This window comes from Musa acuminata, chromosome BXJ1-3, assembly GCF_036884655.1.
Source record: "Musa acuminata AAA Group cultivar baxijiao chromosome BXJ1-3, Cavendish_Baxijiao_AAA, whole genome shotgun sequence".
Classification (NCBI taxonomy): Eukaryota; Viridiplantae; Streptophyta; class Magnoliopsida; order Zingiberales; family Musaceae; genus Musa; species Musa acuminata.
In genome coordinates, this window is record NC_088329.1 from 3,921,260 (window position 1) to 3,936,171 (window position 14,912).

The 14,912-nt window shown below is 40.9% G+C and overlaps 1 protein-coding gene and 1 long non-coding RNA gene across 3 annotated transcripts; one reads left to right on the plus strand and one right to left on the minus strand.

Annotated features, from left to right (window-relative positions):
- The first annotated feature begins 103 nt into the window (after positions 1 to 103).
- Positions 104 to 7,861, plus strand: LOC135617518 (uncharacterized). Its single transcript, XR_010488774.1, has 3 exons — positions 104 to 205; positions 511 to 1,014; positions 7,193 to 7,861. It is a non-coding gene; the product is annotated as an uncharacterized LOC135617518 (long non-coding RNA).
- A 1,162-nt stretch (positions 7,862 to 9,023) lies between these two features.
- LOC135617525 (uncharacterized) lies at positions 9,024 to 14,782 on the minus strand. 2 transcript variants are annotated; one of them, XM_065117857.1, is made up of 7 exons: positions 13,467 to 14,782; positions 13,297 to 13,377; positions 13,041 to 13,220; positions 12,106 to 12,276; positions 10,573 to 10,782; positions 10,303 to 10,391; positions 9,024 to 9,904 (listed from the first exon to the last, which is right to left on the minus strand). In XM_065117857.1, exons 1-7 carry the CDS (start codon positions 13,543 to 13,545, stop codon positions 9,230 to 9,232), a joined length of 1,485 nt encoding a protein of 494 aa, XP_064973929.1. In that variant the 5' UTR covers positions 13,546 to 14,782; the 3' UTR covers positions 9,024 to 9,229. The 2 variants fall into 2 exon arrangements, with proteins under 2 accessions (XP_064973929.1, XP_064973936.1); XM_065117864.1 differs by having other exon boundaries at positions 13,301 to 13,377; positions 13,467 to 13,519.
- Between the last annotated feature and the right edge of the window lie 130 nt (positions 14,783 to 14,912).

Here is a 14,912-nt window from a genome sequence, read left to right on the forward strand (position 1 = left end):
TAGACGGCTGGGATTCACCGCTGCTTCGGGTCAAAGGAATCTGGGCCGCCGATCATGGTGTCGCGGAGCCCAAAGCACGTGTTTCGCGGACTATAAATGGCGTGTGGTGGACGAAGTCGAGGGGAAGGGAGAAGGTAGCAGTATATAGCCGTCAACCTGCCGATTTGGTAGAGGATCCTCCACCTGTGTGTCCCCGATTTGCCAGGCAAGAGACAGGGTTTGATCTCGCTTTGATCTAGTAAATGCGTCTCCTTTTCGATCTTTTTGGAGTTCTATTCGAAAAAGGCTTTATATTTCGATGAATTCCTTCATGGATTTTGATTTCTTGTTCTACTTTTTGCATTTTCCTGCGCGATTTTTTTCGATCTTTAAAGAGGTAGCGGTTTAAGGAATCGTAGTTCTTTAAAATGGTTTGGTCTTCTTGATGGTTTTTTTGGTATAAAAGAGGTGTGATTTTTATTGGTATTACTTCAGTATAGGCTCTGAGTTGGGAACTTTTCCATCTGGCAGGAAGTTTCAGTAACATCTCTGTTCATCTCCATTGATTCTATCCGTCAAGCTTGATTGTGGGAGCTTCGTGGAGTATGGCCTGCAATCTTCTCTCCTGTTGGGTTTGGCCAGGAAAAGGTCACGAGGCTCCCAATGCAACTCCTGGTTCTTCTTCTGATTCGCGCATGGGGTTTAGGGAGCCGGATCATCTGCAATTTGCAGCGGTAAATGGGCGACGAATCAAGAGGAAGTGGCATATTCTGGAGGAGCGGCAAATAGATAGGGAGTACGATGTAGTCCTGGTGCCCTCAGATGGAGGATGCGTATCGTGTTGCCAATCTGATGAGTCGGATTGGTCCATTGGCTGGTTGGAACCTCACGCCCCCGAATTCCAGACTGAGAGAGAGACCGAAAACAGCTTCGCTGTCTTGGTCCCATGCTATGGACGTGGTCGCTACGAGCAGGTGGACAGCTCCAAGAAGCATGTTTTGGGTGCTGTTGATCTCCTGGATGAGGATTATTCTGGTAAGATGGTCATAAATTGGATGTTTATCTTTCTCAAATATTTCCATCTTATATTGATATTTGATTGCTTATGCAATGTTCTAAAAAGATTTCAACTATTTTATGCATTGCAGATCATCTAGTTCCTTTTTTATCTCTTTATAAAAAAAAACTGTTTATTTCAAATTTAAAGGAATGAAAATGGGCTGAGTGGAGCAGTGCAAAAGAGAAACAAAATCTTTGGCACTACAAATTATGTTTGCTACCACAATCACTGTTAAGTATGGTGGCTGCCCCTGATTTATGTTATCATGTGATATGTAATATGTATGGCATAGTGTTACTTAGATTAGTGCATTATAATTTATGCTTTTTTTAGTTTTAGTTTTTGTGAAACAAGTAACAGCTGCATATATTAAACCAAAAACTAGCCAGATGCTACGAAAGAGAAGGGCTGAGAGCCCCAACCAAATGAGATCATCCTCCCTGGGATCTGCCCAAATTAGCAAGTCTATGGGCATTTCCATTACAAGTTCTATTGATATGCTGAAAGGAAATAACCTTGGCCTCATCGGCCAAATTCAAAATGTCCCTGTACAAGGAGGATAAATACCAAGGGACACGATTGACATTATTCACAAAATTGATCCAATCTTTAGAATCCAAGCATATCATCATCCTCTGCCAGCCTTCCATTTTGGATCTACACAAAGCACTCAGGATTGCCCAGCCTTCAACTTGCACCGAGCTGACCGCACTACATCTCATCGCTACTATTTGGCCTTCAGTTGTCTTGATCACATATCATTAACCTGCATTAGAAAGATCTTCGTTAAAAGCGCCATCACACTTAAGATTAAAGTTGTATTCCTCCAAATTAGAGGTTTGGGTAGTCTCCTCAAGAGTCTGGAGAACCCTAAAACAATCATTAGTGGCTGCCACCACCCTCCTAAAAGGGTTTCAGCACTGGCCTGGCGATTGCGAAAGTGGATTTCATTCCTGTTTACGCATAATTGCGATAGATTGTTTGTCATCACAGTTAGGAACACCTCTCTGTCAAAAAATCCCCAATCCTGCTCCTCCAATAGCCAACTTCCATCATACCAGTTTTCAAAATTTCGGAAGTCAAACTGGAATCTGTCGGATATCATTCCCCATACCAGCCTTGCAAACCTGCATTGAAATAGGACATGTCAAGCGAACTCATTAGTCATTACAGTAATTGGACACCGGACACACCAAGATCTATGAATGCATAATGTTAGCCAGGTAATCTGAGGTAGGCAATCAGTTCCAACATAGCTTCAACAAGAACATTTTGATCTTTGGGTAAACATTCACTTTCCACATCACCTTCCAGCAGGCCAGTCATCTAGCACAGGTTGAACACTCCTTCTCAACCGATGATATGCTCTGCTAGCAAAAGCACAACCATCTGGAGTTGAGGCTCAAACCCATTTATCATCACTGGGGTCCCTGGCTAAGTATATACCTAAAATCCTCCTTACTAATATTGGATGGAATCCATCTTCATCTGTTAAATCAACCACTGATGACAAAGATGATACAAAATCAACATTGACATAGGTAGGCCAGTGGCTCAATGGCATTACATCTATCCAAGGTTCAGTCCAAACTTTGGTATTCCAATCAGATCCTATGCACCTCTTGAACCCCATCTGGACAACTCCCAACAAATACTCAGGTTTCTCCAATTCCAAGAAGACCTCTGGATTCTATTGTGCCCCCAAGGTGTAAGGGGATCATATTTTGATTTAAGCACTTTAACCCAATGAAGGTCTTCACTATTGAGGAGAGGAATTAGCTGTTTGGCACAATGAGTTTTCCTAACCAATCTCAGGTCTCTAATCCCTAGCCCCCCCTCCTCCTTAAGAGTAGTGACCATACTCCATCCAATAAGATTCATTTTGTTCTTGTTTTCCTCATGATTTTAGAAGAATTCCCTAGCCATTTTTTCATCTTCTTGATGACTTTTTCATACATACAGGTATTCATTAAAATGTGTGTAGGTATAGCATTGAGGATCAAGCTCATCAAAGTGGTCTTCCCAGTTTGGGAAATAAGGCCTTTGAACCAACCTTAAACCTTACCTAGGGCTTTGTCCACCAAAACAGTTTGGTGCCTCTCATTCAGTCTCTTAAGAGTGATAAAAGAACTCAGATACTTAATTGGTCATTGCCCCTCCTGCACTCTTAAGGGTTTGACATATTCTGATACTTTCCTGCCCACTATTCCTAAGGTGGAAAAATATCTCAGATGCAAGTCTGTTGACAGCTAAGTTAGTGAGGCCTTCATCTTTGTCAAGGATCACCTGAAGGGTTTGATAGGATTTGTTGTTTCCCCTAAAGGCAACCAAAAGGTCATTAGTAAACATGAGGTGTGAAATCTTTATACAATGCAGGTTAATCAGGGAGAACACCTTAGACTCCACTTCCTCTTTAAACAAGTTGCTTAAGTTTTGTTGGACAAGAATGAATAGATACGGGGATATGGGGTCACCTTGCCTAATCCCACAATGACTTCTAAACCATTTAGATTCCTTCCCATTGATCAAACAGGAGAAAGAAGGGAAAGAAATATAAGCATAGATCCAATCCACAAAAGGCTTAGGGAAAGGCATCCTAGTAAGTGTGTTAGCAATGGCCGACCAGCTGATTCCATCATAAGCTTTGGAAACATCAAGGTTGAGCAGAGTCAAAGAAATTTTACTATGAGATTTAGAAATCGAAGAGGCCAATCCATCGGAGATCATTATGTTATCATGTATGTTCCTATCCGGGACAAATGCAGATTGGGTTTGGTCAATTAACATATTGAGGAGGGGTTTGATTTGATTTGCACAAATTTTAGACAAAATTTTGTAAATGATATGCATAGGGCAATGGATTTGATCCCTTCCGCTTTGAAACTTTAGAATTTTTTAGGTATAAACACCAAATAAGTTCTCCCCCAAGCCAGAATAGTACCCCTCTCTTGAAATTGGATGAAAGCCTTGAGTAAGGAGTGTTTAATAGTATCCCAAAAGGCCAAGTAGAACTCAGCATTGAACCCATCAGGTCTAGGACTTTTTCCCTTTCTCATTTGTTGGATAGCACTTAGGATCTCATCATAAGAAAATGGCTTAGTTAAAGCAGCCACCTTGGTTGCATCAATTTAATTGGGCATAGGGCAAAGACTCCAATCACCATCCCTACCAAGATCATTATAATTCCATAGGTGGTCATACCACTTGATAAAGCAATTGGAGATGTCTTTTTGGTTAGCCACATGGTTCCCCTCATTATCAACATTGAAGTGAATCCAGTTCCTAGTTTTTCTATGCCTAACGAGAGAGTGAAAATATTTAGTATTCCTATCCCCATCCTCAATCCAAGCAGATTTAGATTTGTTCCACCAATAGCTGTGTTGTTGACGATTTAATGCTTCCATTTTATTATAGAGACATTGAAGGGTGATAGAGTCATCCTCCATGATAACCCCAGCACTCTCAATACACTCAAGAACATGGATTTTGCCTTTGGTTTCTCGGATAGCACGGCTTAGGTTGCTCCCACACATCCTACTCCATCTACCTAAGGCAGTAAGGCCAAACCCACTCTAGTTTACCACTCGTAGCTCCACCAGGGTCTGGGTACTCAACCTCCTCCCTCCAAATCTAACCCTCCAGATCTTTAGCCTCACTGTACTCAAGCCAGTTGGGCTCAACACACAGTCATTTCCTCTTAGAAGCATATTGGTCCCTATTAATGTTGATAAGGGTGCAAGGCTGGAAGCCATTCTAGGTAGATGGAGCACAAAAGAGGTAGGAAAACTATCACACCACAAACAGTTAGCATAAGCACAATTGAGCTGAGCCAAAATCCGATCAGCCCCCCCTTCTTTTATTACTCTAGATGAACTTGGGACCCTTAAAACCCAGATCAAGCAACTCAGAACGAAAGATAAAATCACAAAAAATAGAAACTGAATCATTAAGCAAAAAAGGTCTACCTCCCAACTTATCTTCAGGATTGCAAATGATATTAAAATTACCACAAACTAACCAGGGAACATCATGCAGATTAATATCTGAAAGCTTAACCCACAGATCATTTCTAACACTACGAACAGTACTTATATAGATAACTGAGAGAAGCCAATGGGTTATACTTGAGCCTTCTATTACCAAAGAAATGGATTGGGAATTTTTGCATATTACCGTGGCTCTTTGTACGGAACTCCTCCAAGCAACCAACAATCCTCCAAGCCTTCCTCTATCCTCACAGTAGTCTCCTTGCCAGTTCTTCCCTAGCCTTTTTAGAAACTGTTTGCTCCCCTTCGCTTGCAAATGGGTCTCTAACAGACAAATGAAGGTGAGGTTGTAGCGCCATAGAAGGGAGAAAAGGTGTTCCCTGCTACTCCGCTTCCCGAGACCCTTGTGGTTCCAAGACAAGCACTTCATTAAACTAACTTAGAAGTTCCCTCCCCTCCTCCATGGCCACTGTTGGGCCTACTCTAGATTCTTTTTTTCTTGTTATGATGCCTTAAGCTATTCAAGGAAGTTTGGAAACTTCAATCGAAGCCCGTTTGGTTTTGAATCCTTCCATGCACTCAGTCCTTCGAAGCATCCACCATGGTTGCCATCTCTTGGAATGCTCTTGCTGCCTTGTCTACGAGGACACTATAGGAGATGTCGTTCTGCTTCATGCTCTTCTTTGGTTGATCTTCCAGTCTCTCCCCTTGCTTGCTTGCCTCGAAGACAAACAGGGCCTCTGTATCATCTTCCCCCAGGTTTACCTCCTCTTCTATTGTTTGAAGCACCGAAAAAAGATTTGAGGACACCCCCTCAAGGCTTCTATCGCTTGTCGAAAAGGCAAGTTGCCGCCTACTTGACCTTGGTGACGAGACTAGTAAGGTATCCTCAATCCCAAGGTTCTGATCAGACACTATCTCAGTCGTTGACTTCCTCAGGTCCTCATCCTTTGGAGTTACAAAATGTGTCTTGTGTGGCTTCCCACATTACCTCCTTGAAACGGTCCACTTGACCGACCTTTGCCCTACAACAGCATCAAATATGGAACCTTGGCCCTCTGACATAGGACTTGATTCATAAAGGAAACGGGTCATTTAGCATTGAATACTCCTCGTGGAGGGGAAGGCACATATGAGGTAGTCCCAGAACCAGGGTTAAGACCCAGGCCATGGTTCAATTCCATCGCAGGGACCGTATTCCTCGATTAAATCAAGCCAAGTGAACTATAACTCAACTCCAGATCATGCCCTACCACCGCACGAACTACTCCTCTCCCACGCACACTTGGCTAGCTGAGTCCGTCTTTGGATTCCTGTGCTTGGGTCTCCGATGAACCTTACCCACAGCCGCCCATACAACATCTCATCATCCTCCTCCAGGTTAGGGTTTCCCTTCGAGACCATTGCCGAAGCTGAAGAAGATGGGGCCAAAGCGAGACTCAATTCACAAGTTGATGTTCTATGCCCTACCTTCCAAGGTATTAGGGTTAGAGATTGCTCTTGCAGGAATCACAGTCCTCCCAGTAGCACCTAATTCATCTCATCCATATTATGGACCTGAAAATATAAGAAGCCACTAACCATCCATATCCACAATGGAACAGCCAACCGGGAGTCTCCAATGTCTAGGGAGCGCAGTCTTCAAAAACTCTAATGATGGAATCCTACCTAGGAACTTATCATAGAAGCTCGTCCGTCATTCCTCATAAGTAGATCAGACTTCTTGAGGATTGAGTTCAACTCTAAGGGCAGCTTGGCTTTGGACCTCGAATAGTTTCCTCTCCAATCCAGAGTATGGTTGTCCTTCTCTGGCTTCCTTTGTGTTTTTGAAGAGGCTAGCCTAGAGGGATGGCACCACCAGAATAGGAGTAGGGCCAGGGGTAGTCACCCTCTTTATCGTTGGAAAAATCATCGTTGCTTGTTTCCTTTTAGATGGCTTGCATCTACAAATAAATCTGAAGATACATTAGGCAGCGGAGGAGATGAACCATTCGAAGGAGGGGGAAGCAGAGCTTCCCCAGGAAGAGCTTTCATCGTCATAGCTTCTCTCTCAAGAAACTAAGTGAGAGAGACCCTTGTCAACTAGAATGCATTATAATTTATGCTACTTGATTTGAATTGTTAGAAAATAAATTTTTAGATATATTCCTCAATTTTTTTGTTGCAGATGGCCAAAAGTATATTGAACAGTGGCTTGCAGAACACTTCTCAGTATGAAACAACTTTACAGTGGCCTGCAGAACACTTACAGCATGAAACAAGTTGCTGACAGCTAGAGCTTGATGTGTTTATTATATTGTTCACCACATCAAGATCTTGGTGCTTCAGGCAAAGAACAAGGAAAAAAAAAGGAAAAAAGATGTTGATTAAAGCAGAGCAAGAAAGGAGCTGTGGGATGTTTGTGAATCCTCGGAGCAAATCATTCCTTGCAAGTTGCAAGAAAAGCAAGAGTGAAGGAAGCAGCAAAGATATGCATCCGTAACAAAGATTCAAATCGATTTGGGAACACTAAAGTTTGGCAATATGTGTTTATTCTGTGTCTCCTTGCTTCCTGCCTTACAGCAAGAACTTCGCCAGCATCAGACTCGGCCATTGGGTGTAAATATAATTCTTTTGTGTGTATATATATATGGTATCATTTTTTGCTGTGAATATATATATGTATATGTAACTATGGAATCCTTTTTTCGATTTTTTTCTGTAAATATTGTGGTTCAGGAAGGTTAGAACCCTTATGACCAATGTTTTGCAGTGTTCTCAGCTGCTATTGCTGCTGGAAGTCTTCTTGATGATTGTTTTGTATGAAAGCTTCAGTTATTTCTTTTTGGGGCATTAAGTCTGTGACTATGCAATGGTTTCTTCATACCAAAAGGCAAAAGCAAGAGTCACGCCACAATTTCTTCAAATCAATAGACGGTATCATTAGTTGCATCAGCAATTGCATTTCAAATTGATGTTTCAGTATCTGCATGCTCACATGCAATATTTTGACAATTTAGAATTGATCTTCCACTGCAAGAACTTTAAATTATCAGTCAACTGCTGATACAATTTTCCAAGCATTCTGGCCTTTGTTCTTGGCATTAGTTATCATCCCTGATAAAAAACTTCATGATAAAATATCAAAACAGCAAGTGACAAAATGGGACTGCCAACCAAGAGATTGCTGTAATTGTTAACTCTTCTCTATAGAAGCAATTCAAATGATGCAAGATTCAAATGGGTGTGCATACAGCAATAGATCATTAAGTTGAAGGCCTACATTCATGGTATTCTACACCTTCTATTTCCCAGGATTCTTTGGCAAATACTCCCTAGTAGTGAGCTGTGCTCATGTGGGTACTACATAAAGAAGTTGCCCTGTGATTCCATTTGCCTTATATCTTAAATGCTTCAGATGAAAAAAACAAAAGTTAAATCTGTTCATTGGAAGACCCAAAGTTGGGCATAAACTTAAGACATCTGAGCCCCAAATTCTTGGGTCAAACCTAATAAAAAAACCAGTATTTATATGAACTATTTCAGCAAGATGTTCCTTTCTTTTTTTATTTCCCTTTCCAATTGGTGTCCAGTTAAAAGGCTTACCTGATAAGAAGATTGTCTTTTTGGCCATAGACAAGGTTTGAGGTTGTGTTGGTATCTTTGAGAGTATCAAAATGGAAAACAACAACAGTAAGGTAGTGAAGGCTGCAGGGTTGGTCATATCAGCTGAGGTTCTTCCACATTCAAGGGTTGATGTGGCACCTGAGGTAGATACTAACTCAGATGCCATGTCATCAATCTATTTGTATAGGCTTAAGATTAAAATCTTACCCCTAGGCCTGCAAGCAATGTAGATGCCACATGTGTAATCAAAACATGTGTTTGGGGGGTGTGTATTTATATATTCTTTGATAAAGACATAAGAAAACTTGAATATTCAACTTAGGGGGCTTCTGCCACCAATAGGAAATGTGTGGAAGTGTAAAACTGTGTATAGAAACAAAAATTCAACTAAATTTACAAAACCATATCGATTAAGGATTTAAATTGCTCTTACAAAAAGGATAAAGATTCTTCAAATTTTCAAAGTCATTCCAGATCCCATGGTGCTTCTCCAATTTATATAGACATGTAAAAGAGAAAAGAGATCACATATAAACTGACAGAAGTCTTTGGTCATGGAAGAAAAGGGGAAAAAAATTTGGCAACTACTAGTAACCGCTTAGTAGTTGTCATATCCCATGTAGCTGTTTGGGAACCGCAAACCATACTGCTCATAGACGGGATCTCCATAATTCACAGTCTTGATCTCCACCGACTTCCGCTTGCAATTCAACTCTTGAACTGCTCCAAAAACAATCTCATTGGTTGTGTCACAGCTCTGCTCATAGTAAGTCTGAGGGCCCGATGAGTGATGCTGATGCTGTTGAAGGTGCTGCTGTCGATGTATTCGCTGTTGCGGTTGTGGCTCTGCATCCCACCCAGTAAAGTAAGTTCGTGCCTGGCGGATATGGTGGATCCTTTCTGGTTCTTTTGACATAAAGGCATAAGTTTTATGTGGAGTGGGAGCTTTGGTCTCCACTGGTGGTGGCATCTCATCATTTGGGATGACAAAACTCTCTGGCATCGGCCGAGTGTTTGCTTTCCGTTGCTGCTGCTGGTATCGTGTGGTTTTCGGTTTCTTTCTGAAGATTGGGAACATTGCAGCAAAGATTTCTGCTGTTGACGACCATGCTCCAAATAAAAGTTTTCCCATGGAGCTGAAGAGGCCTTCATCATCTATGTTCTCTGCTTCACTTCCAATCGGAATAAGTGGTGGTCTCATCGATGGCTTCATTGGTTTCTGATAAGGCGGCATGCTTGCTTTTGTAGGAGTTTGAGGTTCATGAACAAAATCCTTTTTCAACAGTAAGCAAAAGTTAGAGGAAATGATGTGCTAAGAGAGAATTTACTTCAAATATGCCTCAATTTCTTTAATCAAACAGAACTACAAAGATCAGTTTAAAATCTTTGGAGTAATAAAATTCTTGGAGGAAGAATGCACTTCATGAATCAAAAACGGCAAAGGAGGCTACCTGAGCAGCATGAAGAATATGCAAATTTAAAATTAGAAAATAAATAATTAAAGTAAATTAGGAAAATGTCAAGCCATTAACACAATGGTTAGTTTAGCCGAATAGCAGAATCATGCAGGAAAAATTGATTGAACTGTTTTAAATTGCGAATATTTGCCACAGCATAGTCCATCAAATGATTCATCTACTAAATCAGATCCATTTGGTATGAATTGCTCACATTATTTGAAGAGACAATTACTCCCACACGCCTCTGGAGTAAAGCAAGCATGTAACCGAAGAAACCAGCAGCAAGCAGCACTGCAACTCCTATGTTGTCAGAAAAGACAAGAATTAGAATGTTCCACCAAATATCAAGGCATAGAACTCTATAAACGATAATTCAAGGTGACAGTATGTTTATGTACTTGCTATTAAGACTTTTTTTACTCTTCTCTTAACTGAAAGTAGAACCAAACGAGTTGGCTCATGGTAAGATCACCAAGCGTACCAAGAGGAAAACCAGTTTCATATTGGTGTGCACAATCATCAAAATGAAGCTGGATCTCCCTGATTGCCTGGTTCCCCCTGTCCACCACTAGAAGAGAGCAGCTGCTAGCAATGTAAACAACTTCAAAATCTGTAGAAAACTTTGCATCTTCGCTCGGCCCATCTGAGTGCCCACCTCTGCTCCACTTTCCCCCAGCGATGGTTGTGACCCCTGCACAAATACAAAATATGTAGTCAGACAAACAATGTTGTTCACTTAGTAGCTCCATGGACAATGCTACCTGACATTTACAACTGCAACAGTTGCTCTGGGAAATCCAGGGGACCTATACAATGCAGGTCCTTAAAGTAAGTCACAAAAATGAGAAACATCAACGTATTATTATCCAAATTCAAAGTGTCTTTTTAGAAAAAAAAAAAACTATATTGTTTAAGATCATGGGTTTTACCCAACCAATTGTTTGTTTGATGAACAATTTATTGCACTCTAATGGATTATATTCTGGTTGTGTAATTTGTCTATCATAAATGAAAATACAAGCAAGTTCCACTCCAGTTACATCATCCAGCTTCATCAAACCTATGTTTGTTTCGCTTCTGAATAAACCTACTCATCCATCATCAAATCACCCTTGTCGAATGAGCTTGCCCCAAATCCATACATATTCTTCCATTTAGAACAACTTTCTGAAATCTTATCCAAATTTCCACTCATCTAATCGTGGTTACAGGAACAATATCCAGTGCCATGGGGAAAATGTTATATCTGACAAAAAGAATTCAAGCAAAGAATATTGATTGCTACATAAGTTGAAGATGGGAGTTCATTGACCATGTAAATGCAATCGTTGATCCATTGAATCATGCTTACATCATTTGCAACTCCTTAGCAATAGTTAAACATATGACTAGGTCCACTCCACTAACATTAATCTTTCTAGTCCAATTGCGTTTTCTTTTCCTCTCAAATAACCTAGCACTTGTTAAGCTCTCTTCAATCAAGCATATAAATAAGGCTAAATGAACAACCAAAACCATGTATCCTATATTGGCAATTACAACACTAGCTAATCTGACAACATTTAAAATTATTCTCCCACTTTTCTTGTCAAAGAAAAAGAAAAGAGAATATCCTCAATAACTATTTTCTTCCTTTTGATCCTGTTGATATATCTCGAAACAGAGATACTGGTCTTTGTGTTGACAATAAGCAATATGTATACCAACATTAGTCTTTGCTATTTATTTAGACTGAGCACACTAAACAGAACCTATGAAAAATCAGATACCAAGTTAAGCTCAAGAAAAAATTCAAAAAGGAGGGAAGGGAATCGAATTGAACAAACTCACCACCCATGTTATCACAACCAGTGCATTCTAGCTGGCATCTATTAGGGGCAATCAGATGAATTTCAAATATGTTGGTTTGTGCATATAATTCTTTTAAGAAATCTGCAATGAACTTCAGGAATTCTACCATAACCCACAAAGTTATCATGCATCTGTTGGTTGTATTTCTTTACTTTTCTCTTACCTGTGTCACTAATTTTCCTGATTGCCATGTTTGTTGTGTCTGCAATATATATATTTCCCCTTCCATCAACTGTAAAGCCCCTTGGATGGTTCATTCTTGCTTCTCGTGGCCTTCCATCAACATGACCAACATACCCTTCTGGAGAACCAGCAATAAGCTTGGGTCTGCTATCTGCATTTGTCAATTGAATGAATGAATATGATCAGTAGAAGTGGTTAAATGTATATGCAGCCACACCAAAAACAATTTCAAGTGTTCCTCACCATCAATATTATACAAGTAATTTTACAGCCATTGAGATGGAACAAAATTAATTTCAAAGCAAATATTAGCAATGATGATAGCTTAATAGGTAAGGTCTGCTGCTAGCTATCTTTAGATCGATAAGTCAGTTCCGAATTGAACGTCTTTTGTTTTTGTTATGTTCTAAGAGTCGGTACTATCACCTACAGATGAAGAATCTCAGTTGAGACTCAGGATAAAAGTCAAAATGTGAAAGGATCATAAGTAACCCTCCTCTCCGCAAGTCTGATAAAATACAAATGCCATGACATGTCAATTCATCACCATTATAAGCTAAAAACTTGAACGAGTAACTAAGTTTAGCTCTAAAAACTCTATAGAAGAATGCTGATTTTCTAAGAAAATGGACCAAAAATTAATTTGTTCAATGCAATAGAATGTATATCAACCAAAATTTATAATAAAAGAATAACCTCTAATAGTATGGTAGCCACCATGTTCACTCAACATCTGAAGATAAAACACATGAAAATCTACCATATGGCAGAATGATACAATACAGTTATAAAACTTCGACTGATCTAAATATTGCTGCTCAAAATTCACTACGCCACAATTAATTGAATATAATTACAAAGGACACATGAAGGAAGCGCTTCAGTTCCCATTTAAAATCAGTGACAGAAGCTCACATCTAGATAATGGCTGCGCGATCCGGTACAGATTGCTGTTGACTGAATCAAGAAGCAGCAGCTCCCCATTCTGCGTCACCTCAACCGAGTAAGGCTCAATCCCGAGCTTACTTCCATCGAACACCGTCTCAACAGTGTATCCACCCTCAAATTTCATCAAAGGGCGGTGGCCAGAGATTGCTGCAAGAAATGTAGTCAGATCAGCTCAACAATATGTCAAGGAAATCAGAAGGCATCAGGGTTGGGCGAATTATACCTGCCTTTGGAGTAGACTTCAGCGACCACAACCTCTTCAATAGAGCAGAGGCAGCATTGGACACAGCCGCACTAACAATTTCTAGTAACACGATCAGAGGATGAGTTGATAATGCAGTATAAACAGACACAAATATGAAGTGCAGAACATGAGCCAAGAAGAGAACTCACTCCCAGGTGAAGCAGCTGAAGCTGAGCTAAACCCACTCGGTAGAACCAGTAGAAGAATGAGCACTTCCAACCCTCTCATCTTCTTCCACTGATGTCTCTGCTCTTGCAAAGGACTACTGATCCCTCGGAGAAACAAGGAAGAAATGTGAACTCACAGCACAGAATAGGAGGAACCCATCCGAAGCCAGTTCTTGACTGGAAGCAAGAAGAAGCTCATCAGACCCTTCACCTTCTAATCTCTCTCTTATTTAAGGCCCTTATTCTTGACCTCCTGTAAGGCAAAAGAGCATAGAGCAGCGAGAAAGAGACAAGTGAGGACTGAGCGAGGAGGTAGTGAGGAACATGCAGGACACGGGAGTGTGAATAGAGTTAGGAGAAAACAAACAGGGCTGTCACATGCCACTGCTGCCGTTCAGCATCCACTGTAGCCTGTAAGCCACACTCAATTCCTCTACTTAGAATCCTAAACAATTGCTGCAGATTTTTACACTAAACAACAGTGCAAACAAAGTTGGGAGAGCTTCTTTTTCCTTCCTTCTTTTTACAGGTTACTTCACACTTTGTACACAAGTTTCAAGGTGGTGGGGTGGGGATTACTCACAGTCAGCAGACTCTGCCGGCAACACCAACACTTGCTTTCGTTCCTGTGGATTCTCCTGTGGATATATTCCTTCCTCCACCTTCGTTTGCCACTTTCTCACCTTTTCATAATTGCATGTGACTCCTGTTTTCATGTGGGCAGCATTGGAGGGGATCCATCACCTCCAGCTGCTTTTTCTTTGTCCTACTCTCTTCCTTCACACTGGATGCAGAAAACTACAGTCAGCAGGCAGCTCAGCATCAACTCCGAGCCAAGATTACAATGTTTGAATGCCAAACTTGGAGTTTGAATGCTGGTTTGAGCTGCAAGATACGCACAGTAGTTCAGATCTGGTGCTGGAGGAATCTGACCTTGTATCAAAGGAGGTGATGAAGGCTCAAAGGTCGGCTGTGGTCACGGGAATCATTACAAGCATTGAAGGGAGGAAGAGGTAAGATTACAACGTGGGCAGCAGAGTGGTCCGCGGGGTTCTCGTGAGTGGCATAAGGTGAAGAGTGCTGCTCTCTGTGCACTCTGAACATTGTTGGAGTTACTGCAGAGATGGCTGTGGAGTCACGCAGCAGCTTGTCGCTTGGAGGAGTGATGCCAATTGTGAAGGTTTCCGGGTGGCTGTGTTATCGGGTCGGGTCCATCTAAGATCCAGATCCTATAACTTATCAGATCCAAGAAGGAAAATAGTTGACTGTCTTCACACCACACTATGAAATAAAAGTCGACCCTCAATAGTTTCACTTTCATCCATATCACAACCACAATCACAAAGTCAATCCCACAATGAAACAAGTGCGAGAATCATATCTCATTCAAACCACAATGTCTATGTACTCCAACAAACCAATGTCAGA

Excerpts from the sequence above, each read along its gene's own strand:
- LOC135617525 (XM_065117857.1), bottom strand. The coding sequence starts at position 13,545 with ATGAGAGGGTTGGAAGTGCTCATTCTTCTACTGGTTCTACCGAGTGGG. Across the intron at positions 10,783-12,105 it reads CAGGAAAATTAGTGACACAG|GGGTCACAACCATCGCTGGG; the intron begins GTAAGAGAAAAG and ends GTATTTGTGCAG. Across the intron at positions 10,392-10,572 it reads TGAAACTGGTTTTCCTCTTG|GAGTTGCAGTGCTGCTTGCT; the intron begins GTACGCTTGGTG and ends CTGACAACATAG.